General features: G+C 44.4%; 1 protein-coding gene across 1 annotated transcript; it reads left to right on the top strand.

Annotated features, from left to right (window-relative positions):
• The first annotated feature begins 1,287 nt into the window (after positions 1 to 1,287).
• On the top strand, positions 1,288 to 7,137 carry LOC124233853 (carcinoembryonic antigen-related cell adhesion molecule 6-like). Its single transcript, XM_046651106.1, has 3 exons — positions 1,288 to 1,351; positions 2,247 to 2,606; positions 6,956 to 7,137. The coding sequence occupies exons 1-3, from the start codon at positions 1,288 to 1,290 to the stop codon at positions 7,018 to 7,020; spliced, it is 489 nt and encodes a 162-aa protein (XP_046507062.1). The 3' UTR covers positions 7,021 to 7,137.
• The last annotated feature ends 9,181 nt before the right edge of the window (positions 7,138 to 16,318 follow it).

Here is a 16,318-nt window from a genome sequence, read left to right as displayed (position 1 = left end):
CAGCCAACACACATGGAGAAGGGGGTGGTCTCCCTGAAAACTTCCCCTGAGGACCAGGGAGCCCACAGCTACCCGACCTCCAACCACCATTATCATCTCACGCAGGACATGCAGGAAACCTCCCCATTCACATCCAGGAACTGGAGCTACTTCTGAGACACCCATATTTGGTGACTATAACTGGAAGCAAAGGCCAGGCTTGTGATACTAAAAGATGTAGGGTGAGTCACCTCACCAGTCATCACTTAGCTTGCCCCTTTCTCATCCCCAGAGTCACCTCTGTGACCTTCCTGCTGGAGTAAATCTAACCTTCCCAGAGCATTTGAAGACACTGGGGACACCCTGGTGCCCAACTGGGTTTCTGCGTCACAAACAGAAATAATACCCCAGATTTGAGGACCCGGGGTCTCTGTATAGTGCTGACAGACCCTAAGGCCAGGATATAGCAGAGGCTAATGCCGGGGGGAGGGTTGCTTGTCCACTGAGGGGACAGAGATCCCCAACAACCTTGCTATTGAAAGTGCCTTCCACAGGCCAGTGTGATCAGCATCATCTGAGAGCTTGTTAGATGCAGACTCTCAGGCCCACCTCACACCTGCAGGGTCAGAATCTGCATCTTAACAGAATCTTCTGAGTCTGAACAGGAAAACGGGAGAAGCAGCTCAACCCCAACAAGTGGGGGCTCAACCTGGCAAGATATCCACAATCCTGGGCAGCTGCTAAAGTGGCATTTCTAAGGTGTCACCTGGAAAGTCACAATCTTTATAAAGTTCCAAAGGTGATTCCAATGCACAGAGCCAGTGACATCCTTTTGACAAGAGTCTCTGGTAGCCCCCAGGCTCCTACTCTGAAGGGAAAAGCCAGAAGGGGAGGAGAGAGAGGGAGGGTGACTATGCACTTTGATCAAGAGCTGTGGGACAGCCCAGGACACGATGGCCAGACTTTCGCTTGTCCAAACAAGAGTTTATGCATGTGTGTGTGTCTGCGTGTGGCAGGGACTCACTATTGAAGAAGGCAGAGGAGTCAGCAGTTCGGAAATATAGATAGAAGGGAAAGAGAAGAAGAGGAACAAGGGAGGCAGGAGTGAGAAGAGGGAGGAGCAAGGTCCTTGGCAGAGGCCCCGCCCTGGCCCATGTGACCCGCCAAATTGCTCCTGCCCCAGAAGCAGGCCGAGCACAGAGGAGGGGAGGACAGCAGAGTTGACCCCTTGGGAGCAGCAGCACTCGTGAGTTTTCTGGAGCCCAAGCTCTTCTCACAGAGGGGAGGACAGAGCAAACAGCAGCCACCATGCAATCATCCTCAACTCCTGCCCACAGAGGGTGTGTCACCTGGCAGGGGCGCCTGCTGGCAGGTGAGAGGGGAGGATTCCCTGAGGGTGGGCTGCAGATGGGAGAACACAGACTGCTGGGGTCTCCTAGGGAGGAGAGGACTCTGGGAGGGGATAGAGGACTTCTGTTTGGAGCTGAAGGGGGAAGCATGGGAGCAGAGTAGGATGCAGGAATGGGAGGGGGGCGTCAGCAACAGGAAAATTTCATGATCTGGAAGTGGTGAGGGGCAGGAATATCTCAGTTTCTCTACCTTTCCAAGTTATTTATCACTGACCAATATTTTTTGAAAATTGATGATAATTTATTTGAGGATGATACCAGAAAAAAACTTAACTAGGGATGCTTAACATTGTCCTTACACACTACCCTTTAGAAATCGACAAATAAACACCAGGATGTGGAGGGCCCTGGGGACACTCATTCATTCATCCACACGTGTTTGCAGCCTGTTCAAGCTACCGGAGGTACAACAAGATCAGACAGGTCCCTGCCCTCAGGAACTTACATTCTGTGGGGATGAGGAGAGAGAAGCAGAGATCTAGAATGTGATGTCAGGGACTGACATTGTCATGAAGAGAACAGAACAGGGAAAGTTCAGAAAGTAAAAATAGAGGGTCTTTAGAGCAGGAGTTCAGAGAAGGCATCTCCCAAGGATGCCCCTGAGAGTGAGCAGGGCACTGTGGGCAGTTGGGAAGTGAGCCAGGCAGACATCTGGGGAAAACTATTGAGAACAAGGGAAATAACAAGTTCAGAGGGGCGGAAGCAATGAAGTCATGCTGCTGAACTTGATCAGCTGGAGACACACACACGCACTCCAAGTCTAAGAGATGAAGAGACCTGCTCAGGACCCAGTGCCTCATCTTTCCATCTCAATACATAGGTTCAAATGTTGATTAATCTCTCTCTCTTCCCTCCTAGTCCTGCTCCTAACCTTCTGGAACCTGCACATCGCTGCTCAACTCACCGTTGGATCAGTCCCACCCAATGGTATCCAAGGCAAGGATATTCTTCTCCTTGTTTCCAATCTGCCTGCCAATCGTTTAGGCTATGTTTGGTACAAAGGGGACAGAGTAGAGCCCAAACTTCAAATTGCATCATATATAATAAACATATCAGAAATTACCCCAGGGACTGTGTACAGTGGTCGAGAGAAAATCTATGCTGATGGATCTCTGCTGTTCCAGAACGCCACCCCGGGGGACACAGGATATTACACCCTTCAAGTCATAAAGAGAACTTTGCTAACTGAAGTAGGAACTGGACAGCTCCACGTATATAGTGAGTGATTCCTCTCTGACCTCTGGGCATTGGGTGGGGTGAATTCTACTTCACACACAGATTGACAGGCCGGGACTGTGCCTACATTCCCCCCTGCATGGCATCCCATGTTGGGAATTGAGCATTTAGTTCAGGACACACACAGTTGAGGTAAAGCTCAAAATATTGGAGTTCCTTTCGTGGAATCTGGACCCTGAAGACATCCTTGCAGAGAGAAGGACTAGTTTGATGGGAGTAACTTAGTAGAAGGACATGAGTCTCAGTCCAGCCACCTGGGCCCCTCCCTCAGGGGGCAATGACCCTAGGAAAGATCCTGCAAGGCCTGAGTATCCCTGGAATCCTCACAGAGCTCAGCCCAGGAAGCTCTTGCCCAATCCCTTGCCCCAGGGCTCCTGATTCTACTCACCTTGGGTAGCCTGTGCCAGGGTTGGGTTTTGGCCTCCTTGGCATGACTGACTGGGAGCAATGATTCCTTGGCTGCCTGAGTCCCAAGGCTCCTGAGCTGTTCACCAGCCAGGGTTCAGCCCCAAGAGCCACACGTGGGCAGGGACAGAGCCTGATCCTTCATGTGGGACTCAGCATGGATAGTACAGAGGGAAAACGTCCCCAGGCCATTAGCCAATAGCCCTGGGGGACTTAAGATATTAAAGGGGAAAGTCAGTGCCCCACTGGAGAGAAGATGCTGCTGGCATCTCCTCATCCACCGAGGATCAAGCCCAGGGTCATTCTCTCAGGATCAAACAATAACAGATGACATTTATTTGGGCAGCTTCTGTCTACCAAGATTTGTCTGGCACTATGAATTTTTAAGGTTAATTCACTGACAACCTGGCAGCCATATATTTATCCTACTTCATTGATAGGAAATTGAGGCACAGGGAGGTATATTCAATGAACCAGGGCCACACAGACTATGAGAGGCAGATCAGTCACATGAGGTCTGTCCGCAGCCACAGCTCCATCCTCTCCTCCATCTGTGGGCCTTATCAGGTGTTTTTGACCCCAAGACCAGCTGTCACTTCAGATCCTTTCTTCTTAGGTGTTCCCAGCTCAGAGAGAGAGATTCTGGTCCAGGAAGTGAAAGCTAGTGGAGATTTCATCCAAGTTTACTTTAGAACAAAATTACCTGCATCAACATTTGGATTCAGTACGGGGAATGCCCAAGCAGCCCTCTGAAGTGGCCAATCCACAACTCCATGCACTGGACTTGAAATCACTTATTTGTTTCCTGATGTGTTGGTGTCACTCCCACTGGGGTATAAATGAAAGGACTTGGCCATCTCACTCCCCACTCTATACCTGCAGCCAGCACAGGGCCTAGGTGTAACGAACTCTCAATTGTTTTTGATGAAGGAGGAAGAAATGAGTGGTGAATGAATGAATGAATAATCCAAATTCTCTTCAGACACTAGAACCTTGATGCAGAGTACTTGGAATTCAGGTCACATGAGACAGCCTCTCTGACCATCCAGGGGCTGAGGCCCATGTCAGACCTTTTATTGCTCTTGAGAGAAATATTCCTTCCTGCAATTAATGTGAGACCCCATAATATTAACCATAATTTTCTCATTTGGAATAATTAAGCATCTCCTCAAATTTTTATCCCATAACCACCAAACACAGATGGTCCATGAGGGCCAGATTTGCAGCAAGTTGAGGCTCACCACTTTCCAACAGTCACCCCTTCTGCATTTGCACATGTCCACACCTGCCCTCAGCAGAGACAGAAGAGACATTTAAGACTAAGGGCAGAGATCAGGTTCTTCTGGCATCCTGCCTGTCCCCCTCACTCTTCTCCTGATCATATCTTGGACTTTCTGTGTCATTTATTGGGTAACTGGCTCATGTCAGTCACAATCACCTGGGAAGATCTGATCCACATCTTCGCCCTGAGGCCTGAGTTCTCACCTGACTGCTCAGCTTGTTCCTAGTCCTCACGCATTACTGATGCTCAAACCCCAGATCCAACATTACCCATTTCTAGGAGGACCTTAAAATGGTGCCTCAGACAAAATGCACCTCACTGGGTGATGGAGGTGTGTGCAGTGGGAAGGAATCACCCTTGGTTGGCCAGGCAGTCAGCTGGTCATGGAAGAACCAGGAGAGGAATGAAGGACAAGACTGTGGCAGAGGGAGTCTCTGACTCTCCCCCTGTGTCTTTTCAAGACCAAATCCTGCTAACACGTTGACACTTCAGAAAGTCTGTGCATTCTCCCAGGCATAGAGCAGGTGGCCTTACATTCTCTGAGTGCTCTGATCCTCATACATTTGTCTCGAGATACACAAACCTGTCTTGCTCTTATAAGGACTCAGGTTGTCTGAGAGGTGAAAGAAGCCAGCTCTGAGCTGTGCATTTTTCAATCAAATTATTTGATTTTGTGGTTGTTGAGTTTAGGCACTATTTGTATGTTCTAGATACTGATGCCTTATTAATACATAATTTGCAAATAATTTTCTCCTATTCCATAGGACACTTTCACTATGTTGTTTGTTTCCTTTAATGAACTGAAGTTCCCTCATTTTGACAAAGTCCAGTTTATCTATTGTTTTTCCCATTTTGTTCTGTGTTCTTAGTGTCATATTCAAGAAATCATTGCCAAATGCAGTGTCATGATTTCCTCCTATATTTTCTACCTAGAATTTTATAGTTTTAGGTCTTACTTTAGGATTGGATCCATTTTGTGTTAATTTTTGTATATTGTGGAAGGCAATGGTCTGAGTTCACTCTTCTGCATGTTGATATCCAGTTTTCCAACACTAATTGTTGAAAAGACTGTCCTTTCTCCATTGAATCATCTTGGCTCCTTGCTTGAAATCATCTGATCACATAGTCTAGGCTTTATTTCTGGATCTCTGTTGTATTCCATGGCCTATAAGCCTGTCTTTATACCAGTGCCACACTATTTTGATTCTCCATATCTGCAGTAATTTTTGAAATTGGGAAGTGTGAGTCGTTCAATTTTGTTCCCTTTTTTAAATATTGTTTCAAATGTTCAGTGTTCCTTGAATATTAACTTGGATTTTTCTATTTCTGCAAAAATTTCATTGGGTTTTTGGCTAGGGATTGTATCAAATATGTAGATAGTTTGGCATATATTGACATCTTAACAAAAATAATTCTTCCCATCCATGAACATGGATGTCTTTCCATTATTTGTGTCTTCTTTAATTTGTCTCAGAATGTTTGGTAGTTTTCAGCATAGATATCTTTTACCTCCATGGTTAAGTTTATCCCTAAGAATTTTATTCTTCTTGATGCTATTGTAAATGGAATTGTTTAATTCATTTCCTTTTGGATTGTTCATGGTTATTATACATAAATGTAAGTGATTTTGAGTGTTGATTTTGTCTCCTGCAACTTTGCTGAATTTGTTTATTAGTTATAACAGTGTTTTTGTGTGTGTAGGTGAAATCTTTAGGGTTTTCTACATATAAGAATATGTCTTCTGCTAAAAGAGACAATTTTGTTTCTTTCTTTCCAATTTAGATGCCTTTTATTTTTTCTTCTCGCCTCATTGTTCTTGCTAGGACTCCTCTACTGTGCTGAATAGTTATGGTGAAAGCAGGATCTTTGTCTCGTTCATGATCTTAGAGGAAAGTTTTGAGTGTTTCACCATTGAGTATAATGTTAGCTGTGGGCTTTTCATGTATAATACTTGTCATATTGAGTAATTTCCATCTAATACTAACAGTCCCTGTCTTTTGTTAAAACCCTAACCATTTCTCTCTAGAGATTTCCTTCACTTTCATATTCAATCCAAAGGCCAGGAAGTAAAAGTCCTCTTCAGAGAGGGAAATCCTTTAGCTTAGAAGCTCTTCAGGTCCTACGTTTGTGAAGCCTGGACAGTTCTATCCTCATTCCCTATTAAATTATTTAACAAGAAGAAAATGCCTTCCTACTTTATGTAACATTCCCTTGGCCCTAGAGATGGACAGGGCTGTCAAGCTTGCCTTCCTCAAATAATAGACGTGTACATAGGGAACGTGGCCTGATCTTTTCTGAAGTCAAAGGAAGTTCTAGGAAAAGATCAGTGCAAGTTCATGACGGAAAAATTCTACCTTATGATGAAGTTGTACAACACGTGGGATGAGATGAGGGTCCTTGTGCTGATACTACAGAGATGTCCAGCGGGACTGATCGGGGTCAACCTGAGGTGATCTAGAGATCAAAGGGAGAAATGCAGCCCTTTCCTTAAAGACCATCTGCTGAACAAAGACACTTGTTCTACAGTGGGGGTCTGGTGCATCCTCTGGGTCACCATTACAGAGTGGCTGAGATCTCTGAGGAAGGAGCTTGGCCCAGGCCTCATGCCCACTCTCAGTCAGTCACCTCCTCTGTTTCTCCACAGAGCCAGTGTCAAAGCCCTCCATCCGAGTCAGCATAGGACATAAGGACCCCAATCAAGGAAAATAAGGACCCCATGGTCCTCACCTGCTTCACAAACAACACCAGGATCTCCATCCAGTGGTTCTTCAATGACCAAAGTCTGCTGCTCACTGAGAGGATGAAGCTGTCCCAGGACAACAGCACCCTCACCATAGACTCCCACAGAAGGGGCAATACTTGGGATTATCAGTGTGAGTTCTCCAACCTGATCAGTTCCAGTAAAGGTTACCTCCTCAGCTGGATGTGAAATATGAGTCTGGCCCTCTGGCTCTTACCCTCTTCTATGTTATTAAACTCTGAAAAGATTTTTTTTCTTATCTGTAAAATGATGGTTCTGATGCTATTTTTCATTAGAGTTGTTATGAATAGTCAATTAAAAAGATGAAAATTCCTTAGAAGATTTGCATTGAGTCAATAAATGCTCAACAATGTGAATTGACATTGTCATTATTGTTTGTTTAAGGTCACATTCAACTCCAGATCCCAGCTATTGTTGTCCTCAGTTGCACCATATCCACAATCAAAGGATGGGCAGTGGCTTTGCAACGAGGGGTGGGAGCCCATGATAAGCTCTCAGGAATCTCACCTCTATTCCTCATCCAGGGGAAGGAGTAGATGACACCTGGACTGTGACACGGACAATTGGAATAGACAAGAGCACATTCATGTGGGTGGTAACACTGATCTTTTCCTCCCCATCTCATTCCTCTCAAAGAATTCCTAAAGTCTTCTTGAGTACCATTATTTTCATGGCAATAGAGTTATTTGCATAGTTTCAGGAAGACTCTATCCTCCTTGTTACTAGAATATCATTGGAAATATTGCTGGGACAACCACATCTTTTATTCAAATGTCCTAGCTGAGAATGACGCCCATGGGTTCAGGTATGACCTACAGTTTAAGGAGCTAAGGTTCACTTCATCGGTATTTTGGGAATCTGGGGAAGAGAGGACATCACTCAAATCTATAAAGGCTGCAGATAAGTCCTGATGTCTAGGCTTCCTAACATCAAGAGGCTGTTAAAAGTCCCATCTGAGTTTCCCTAGGAAAACCTCATCAGAGGAAACTATGTGGCGAGTGCAATCTTGCTGCACCTGTGTAAATAATCAGGAAAAATTGAGTGAGAGCAGCCTTGTTTTGGGATCAAGAACACTCTCCCTTGGAGATGATTTTTATCCAAAAGGGAAGTGATTGTTAGAGAAATGTGTTTCTATGGAAAAGTCCAGCAAGCACAGGTTTCTGATGATCAGATTCTGGCCCTGTTCATTGCCTCTCAGCTATATTGCACCTCTTTATAAATTTCGGGGAGCTGATGGAGATGCAGATTGGGTCTTGGCTGATAGAAATGTGATTGTGTTTCCCTCCCTCTATGCAGAGAGCAGTTTTGTCATGACCTAGAGGCCTAATGTTCCCTCAGACTCACTCAACTTTAGACAGTTCTTCTTGACTGTAGGCCCCTGACCTCCATTTTCTCAGAGCATTTTCTTAAGAATTCTAATTGCAATCTGTCATTGCAGATTCTTTCTCTTCCCTTTTGAAATGTATATAAGTCCCCTTAAAATTTTCTTGCATTTTAGGATCCAGGGAGTTTCTTTCTCAAGGACCTTGGCCCATCCCTTTGAAATGCAATCCTCCTGGATGATCCTGGCCCTGCCTCCCAGACTCTGAGGGAGGGCAGGAGCCTAACTTCAATGGGTCCCTTTACAACTAGGGTGTAAAACTACCTCCTGCTCAGGATTTTAGGAGAAGTTTTACTTTTCTACTAAGTCTGATTAGGAAACACAAGTGGTCTACAATTCCCTATACCCAATCTTAAAATCTCTCCAGCCTTTTGTTTTAGGGGTTTAGTTGAGTTTCTCTTTACCTATTCCACTGGTCTTGACTAAGTCTTTCTGCCTCTTTAACTTTGTTCAGTTTAACTTTTACTTTGACGTTACCTACCTGTAATTAGCTGATCCTGCCATCTTGCTCACAATGTCAGTGCTCACCATATTTTCAAATCCTTGGATTTCTTTCCTTTTCTGGCTCTTATCCTCCAAATGAACATTTCCAATTTCCTCCCTCCTTGCTTTCTTGGTGTCCACAGCAGGAGATGATCTGACTGCCCAGATGCTTCTGGGATCCCAGGTTGCCTCCTACCTGGCCTTTGTCCTTAGCATCTGAGAAGCACTGTAAGCTAAAGTTCAGTGACTTGACAGAGACATGGAAGGTGCCCCTCTGAAGTAACCCTGACCTCAACAGTGTCCTCATTCCACACACATTTTCACCTTACCTTCAAGGAACAGTATCATGCAAATTTTTAAAGATATTTCGTCATAAAACTCAACAACTCCAGTGGACAAGCAGGTCCCTGCCATGTCAGCCACCCATGTGTCCACACACGACCATTCTATTGGGGGCCCTCCTCAGCCTCAGGCTCAGGCCAGATTTCTGTGTCCTCATTCTTTGCTTTCTTTCTTATTTTCACAAACTCCACTTGCCTATTCTAAGAAGGATCCAAAAACAGAACTTGGAAAATGGTAAATTGAATCTATCCTCTGGTTATGTCTCCTTTTCTGCTCGTTTTGGGCTCTGGGGTATTTGGTTGAGTCCTTAGAGATCCAGTCGTGAGTGTGGGAAAACCAAGGTGGTGTGGAGAGATGGGATCTGTACAGAGTCTGAATGAGAAATAGTAAACCCCAGGTGGGTTTTGGGGTGTTATGCATGACTTGGGATCTAGTGGGGCATTGCAATGGGCTCTTTTGGGGGCGCTCCAGATGGGGCTGAGAATTCTGAGTGAGAGATTGACAACCCTGTTGAGGGAAGAGCAACTGGAAGTGGTGCAGTGAAGTTGGGGGGGGGGGTCATCCTTACAGGCTTGGGTGGGTGTGAGGGGCGAGACATAGAGTTGGGGGAAATGATTGGATTCTTGAAAACTTAGATTAGTTCCCTGACATTGGGGACAAGAGGGAGCATGTAATGTACAGGCTGAAGGTGACATATTACAGGAGACAAAGGGGAGAGAGAGATGAGCATCAAGTAGGGGCTAGGAAATTAGAGAGGAATGAGTAATTGGAGGATGGAGGACACCATGAACACAGAAGATTTGAGCTGAGGGCATTTTGGGAATCAAGTCAGGAAGAAAGTTTGAGCATGGGGTAGCCAGACTGGAAAAGGGATCTGGGATGGAGCCTTGGCAAAGGTGGAGAATGCAAGACAGGGGTGGCAGTGAGGATCAAATTGAGGGCCAGAGTTTTCCAGTCTCCAGTGCTAACCAGTTGTGACAGCTGCAGGTTGTTCTTAAAGCCTGGGAGTGCTGTAGAAATGCCAGCTCTAACATGTGTACCCAGAGACCTACTTCAGCTGAGTCAGCAAGTTAGCCAGGTTCCCAGGGGATTTCTGTGTGAGTGAGTAAGGCTGAATATGAGCCTGGGGAGAGACATGGCAGGGTAAATATGGGGATGGGCATTGGGGCCAGAATGAAGTTGGAGTGTGTGGAGACTTTTCCTTCTTTCTTGACTAGTTAGAGTGAACTTCCCATGTGTGACAGGTGTCAGTGAGGAGTGGTAGGTCCTATGATAGACTGGGCACCTGTCCTCATCAACTCCAGTTATGTACCTCTTCTGTTTGTGATGCCTCAGCTCTCCCTACAGGATCTTATGTTGGTGGATTTGATAGAACCCAGGTCACGATGAGGAGTCCTGCTTCCCTGGTCACATTCCATCCCATGTTCAAACAGTCTGTCTCTCCTGAGGACTAGGAGCAGGTCAGGAGCTCTTTTTCTATTGCTGTAGAATGCGTAGCTTTGCTCAGAACCCACGAGTCTGCATGGACCTCTCTTATTAGGCCCTGCCAAAAGCTCCACAAAGCACCTTTCTTTCTTCTAACATGGATTGGTTGGAGGTACACAAACAGTAACATTTTCTCTACTCTTCAGAGTATGTCCAGTATGCCCCAGACTAATGAAGCCCTAAGACCTTCATAGATGTAGCAGATCCCTGAAGGGTCCCAGATTTGGATGACCCTACAGTCCATGGAACTCTCATAGTTTGATTAAATTATTGATTACTAGAGCTGATCCTGTCACTGATGTCATTGTCAACACTGATGTCATTGTGTTCTATCATCAATATCAGCTAGGATCCTCTTCCACTCTATGGAGCCCACATGTCATACTAAGGCATTCAGAATACTTGCTATTTCTTGTTCATCTTTAGTGGGAAAGCTTCTATTTCTCACCTTTAGGTATGATATGAGCTGTAGGTTTATAGGTTTTTTTATGACTTGAGTTTGGCTTATAATTGACTTGGAGGATGAATACATCCATTTTCTCTGCTAGGCAGGGTGAGCTTTGGGGGCTCACAATCTGTGCAATCACTTAGAAGGGCCTGTGGTAGGTTTAACACTCTGATTTCCCCATATTGAAGTTCTTTCTTTTTTTTTTAAGATTGGCACCTGAGCTAACACCTGTTCCCAATCTTCCTTTTTTTTCTTCTTCTTCTCCCCAAAGCCCCCCAGTGCATAGTTGTATATTCTAGTTGTGCGTCCTTCCAGTTGTTGCATGTGGGACACCGCCTCAACATGGCTTCATGAGAGATGCCATGTCTGCACCCAGGATCCGAACTGGCAAAACCCTGGGCCGCCGAAGCAGAGATTGTGAACTTAATCACTCAGCCACAGGGCCAGCCCGGCCATCTTGAAATTCTTAATGGTTTTGAACAAAGGGTCCCTATTTTCACTTGACACTGACTCCTCCAGTTTACGTAGCTAGTTCTGCCCCTGGGAGTGACCATGGGTGGGTGGGCTCCCTTTTGAAAAGAAAAGGTGGACCCTAAGGGAAGTGCACTTTAAAATTTGGTCCCCAGGGGGCAGCACCAACACAGGGTAACCTGGAGGGTGTGAAGAGAGATGTGGAGAAGTTTGCCTTTTTCTACTCTGTGTCATTATAAGTCTCTAACTGCCCCCTCCCCTGCCATCCCCCACCTCTGTAGTTCACAGACGGAAGGTTCTCCAGGTCTGATGTACTTCAGAGATCCAAATTTTGGACTCCACAATCCAAGAGGGGGAAGGAAAGAAGAAATCATGGCTTGTTGGCTCAAATATGAAGAGCATTAAAGAAACATAATAAAGTCCACACTGAATATTGGTCTTAGGAAAACACTTGAGAGATGGGGATAGGAAGGACATGTGTTATGGTGATAAGGAAGAAAGGAGCTGGGTCCTCATCTTCCAGGAGGGATGAACTTAGATAACATCTGAAAGTGAATATCAGTAAGTAGCCTCACAGCATGTTATTCAGAGATGACTTTGGTTCCAAGCAGAGAAACTGCTGCTGTTTGGGGCAGATCTCCTCAGTGTGGCCCAGACAGGAGAAGCCAGGACCTTCCTGTGATCACTCTGAACAGAACATCTCAAGACTCTGGGTTTACCATGGCCAAGTCCAGTGTTGTCACAAAACTGAACAGAAAGAGAACATCCAACAGGAGGGAGCCAGCACTGGTTTTGGTCACAGTGTGAATATCAGGAACAGAACAATAATTTCATTGTTCCAGCTGCAGTGGGAAGTGTGACAAGTGAAAATCTCCTTGGGATTGTAGGTCATTCACATCAAAACAATGTGCCTCTCTGGGCAAGCCTTACACAGTTGATTGAGAATCATCCAAGGTGACCAAATGTCTTAGGTCTTTGTCCATATGACATATGATGAGAACTGACTTGTTCTCTCAGTTTGTCTCTTTCACATCGGGAACATAGAATTGAAAAATTAGTTGGTTCATGATCCAGTATCATGACCAGTCCATACTTGGCCTGCTTTCCTTTTTTAGAGAGGTATTACTCATTTAACTTATTTTTATTTTTTACCTTTATATCTGGAATCAGACTTTAGTTACAGCTTCCAGAAGATCTCCAAAGGCAGAACTGGAGGTTTGGCTCACCAAGGGATCTGTTGCTCCTTCCTGGATGAAAACACTGGGGAATCAAGTCACTGTTGCCATGTTAGTGTCAGGCCGCAGCACCTCTGCAGCATCTCTGTAGGCACAAACGTGGGACCCATTGGCTTAGTGGCCCTGAGTGCCAGGAGAGGCTCCAACTGCATCTCACAAAGACCACTTCCCTCTTCCACAGCATCAATCAGCTGTCAAAGATTCCAGGAAATACTGTCTCTAGCTTCTCAGGCTTTCATGTGCTTTTCAAAGGGGTTGGAAGAGAATGAGTTAAGTCAATCTGGGGTATCTATTCTGGACATCACTGGGAACCGCCAATGTAACATGTTCACAATCAAGACCTTTATTCCCCCACATCCCAACCTGATCCTCCCAGAGTCTTCCTCTTCTCAGTCAAGGTCAACTCCATTCTTCCAGGGGCTCAGGTTGGAAATCTTGATGTTGTCCTTGATGCGTCTTTTGCTCTCCCACTAATCTCTAATCCACATGCAAACTCTGCAATCTATCTACAGAATATAAATAGAATCCAGACACAGAGGTCCAAACCACCAGCACTCTTACAAGGAGTTATTGTAATAGTCTCCTAATGGGTTTTCCCGCTGCTGCCTTGTCCCCTCTTCCCTAATATCTGACTCCTCACAGTCAGATCTCTGAATCCTCAAAGATGAATTCTTTTAAAGCCAGACTCAGGTCATCCTTTCACTGCTCAAAACCCTCCTGTCACTCACATCTCTATCACATCAAAATGCAACATTCTCACCACAGCTCACAGGCCCAGGTTAGTGCTACTCAAAGTGCTGGTCTTCAGAAGACAAGGAGTTTCTACTGGAAGGTCAATCAGCTCAGCGTTTTGGTGGAGAAAGATTTGCAGTGAAGAAAATATCAGCTGAAAAAAACAGGAGTACTTAATGATGTGCTTGGTCTACTTTCTGGCCCAAGATCCTTGGTTTCTTGCAGATCATCCTTTGGGTAGCACGGTCCTATACAACCTGGTCCCTCCCTACACTCTCATGTCATCCTCCGCATCCCATCTGTTGTGGTTACAGTGGCTTCCTGACCCTCAAATGTTCCAAGTAAGCTTCTTCCTGGAGGTCCTTGCACTGGCTGTTCCCTCTCCCTGGAGCAATTTTCCTGCAGTGAGTGTATGTCCCCTCCCTCCCTTCCTTAAGGTCCTACTCAAATGTCACCTTATCATGGGGGATTTCCTGGCCATCTCATATAAAATAGAAAGACCCTCCAACACAGCCACTCCCTCTCTGCTTCATCCACCTTATTTTCTTTTAGAGGACTTATCACCATCTGAAGTATTCCTTATTTCTTTATCTTGATGGCCTCTCCCTTTTCACTAGGACATTAGCTCCCTGAGGCCAGTGACTGTCTTCAGGGTCATTTTTGTGACTCCTACAACCACTGTAATTCTGTGCAGAATGTGTGCTCAGAAAATGGATTAACTCACCTGTGAATAATTGCACTCTGGGAATTGAGCGCAGTCACTTCAATTTCACTGTCTGTAAAATGTGGATGATTCCAGCCCTGTCACCATGTAGGAATCGTGGAAGGGTTGACCTAAGCCCTGATATCTGTTACTATGCAACAAATAATCCAAACTTAAAGCTGAACCACGTCTGAAATGATGAGTTACCTGAAAACTTTGTAAACCCCTGTCGTGATGAGAGATTATAAATTTGCGCACAGGAGAGACAGAGGAACCAGAATCTTGAGTGAAGTCCTCTTTAGGAAGAACACTGGGGTACCCTTTGGAGCGTCCACCCTCCTGGCTTTTCATGCCTTTCATCATTTCATTTCTGTGATGATGCTGAGTCATACTGTTCTCATCCCGCATTTACAGAGAGAAAACGGAGACTCAGAATGGTGTTTTCACTTAGCCACATTCATGTGAAACAGCAAGACTATTCCCTGTCTTATCTGCACACACACATACGTACTACATATACTGGACGTATGGATTGGTTTCTGGCTTCTTCTTGCGGAACAGTGTGTCTCTAAGATTCATCCAAGTTGATATATGTGGCCTTGTTTCTCTCATTATCATTGCTGAAAGATTTGTGTACTTCCTCAGAAAATGACACATTTATTACAGGCAAGATCGTTGAATGTCTACAGGACATGGTCTGGATATTTTGAAAGGAAAAGATCATCACAGTTTTAAAAGCATATTATACTTTCCAAAGGGCAATATCTTTACTATTAATAAGGGAATATGATCATTCATTTTCTATAAGGATAAGCTCATTACTTTTTTAAAAAACTGGGTATTGTATTTTTAAAGAGATATGATTCTTCTGTCTTTGAAAAGTGTCATATAATCATTTTAATAGATGACTTCATTAGTTATAAAAGGCAATATAATATTATTTATCTAAAATGGGTCATTGTATTTTTACAAAAGTGTTTATATTAAATATAAGGCAATTATATGTTTAAAGACAAGATGATTATGAAACAAAATCATGGGCATTTCTTTATAAGATATTTTGTTTAGAAAGCATGAGAAGTTTATATCATATGGGCAGAAATTAGCAAAACACAACAGCTAACACCTGGGTAACCACTCAAGTCAGAAACTAGTTCATGGCCAGCTTCACAAGTGCCTCTGGGTCCAGTCCTGGCCACAAGCTCCTCCCTTGAACCTAGAAGTGATGATTCCCTGAATCCACGGTCATTCCTGTTATTTCCTTCACAGTCTTCCCAGCTACACCTGAATCTACAGATTGTGTTAGACTTTGTCTTCTTGAACTTCCATTAACACACATCACGCTCCAACTGCCAACTTCTCTTGAATCTTTTAGTCTCTATTAGGTTGGAAGTATCAAATCTATTGCGTTAAGGAGGGGACATTCCTTTTTTTCCCCCTTAACTTTATTTTTTACTGTGGTAAAAGTACACATAAATAATGTTAACCATTTTTCAGTGTACAATTCACTGGCTTCAAGTGCATTTACAATGTTGTAGAATGGTAAACTTTCTCTCTTTCCAGATGTGATTTGATCTTTTAAACATGCCAGGACGATCTTGGTGTGTAGACAATATGCTCAGTTTGTAAGCAGTAAAAAAACCATAATCGTTGCTGTTGGTTTATCTTTTTAAAAAATGATTATGTTTTTAAACATGTCACAACCTGCTGGTTATATAACTGGAGCCATCTTGCTCACTACAAGTGCAGGCAACTTCTCAATTAGAAATTAGACACTTAGTTTAAGAATAGCATTTATTATATCATTGGCCATATCATTAGTCTGTTAGAGATGCCCTTATCTCACCCATGAGAAACACAGCTATAATATCCACTGGAACTGCCATGGCCTTGTCTTTTGCATATGAAATAATTGCATGCTATGAAAACGCAATGAGTGTGTCCTTCTGCTTCAGTCCTGGTTATG

The sequence above is a fragment of the Equus quagga genome, unplaced genomic scaffold (genome assembly GCF_021613505.1).
Source record: "Equus quagga isolate Etosha38 unplaced genomic scaffold, UCLA_HA_Equagga_1.0 262_RagTag, whole genome shotgun sequence".
Taxonomy (NCBI): domain Eukaryota; kingdom Metazoa; phylum Chordata; class Mammalia; order Perissodactyla; family Equidae; genus Equus; species Equus quagga.
Note: the sequence above shows the minus strand (reverse complement) of the source record. Positions and strands in the feature narration are given on the sequence as shown.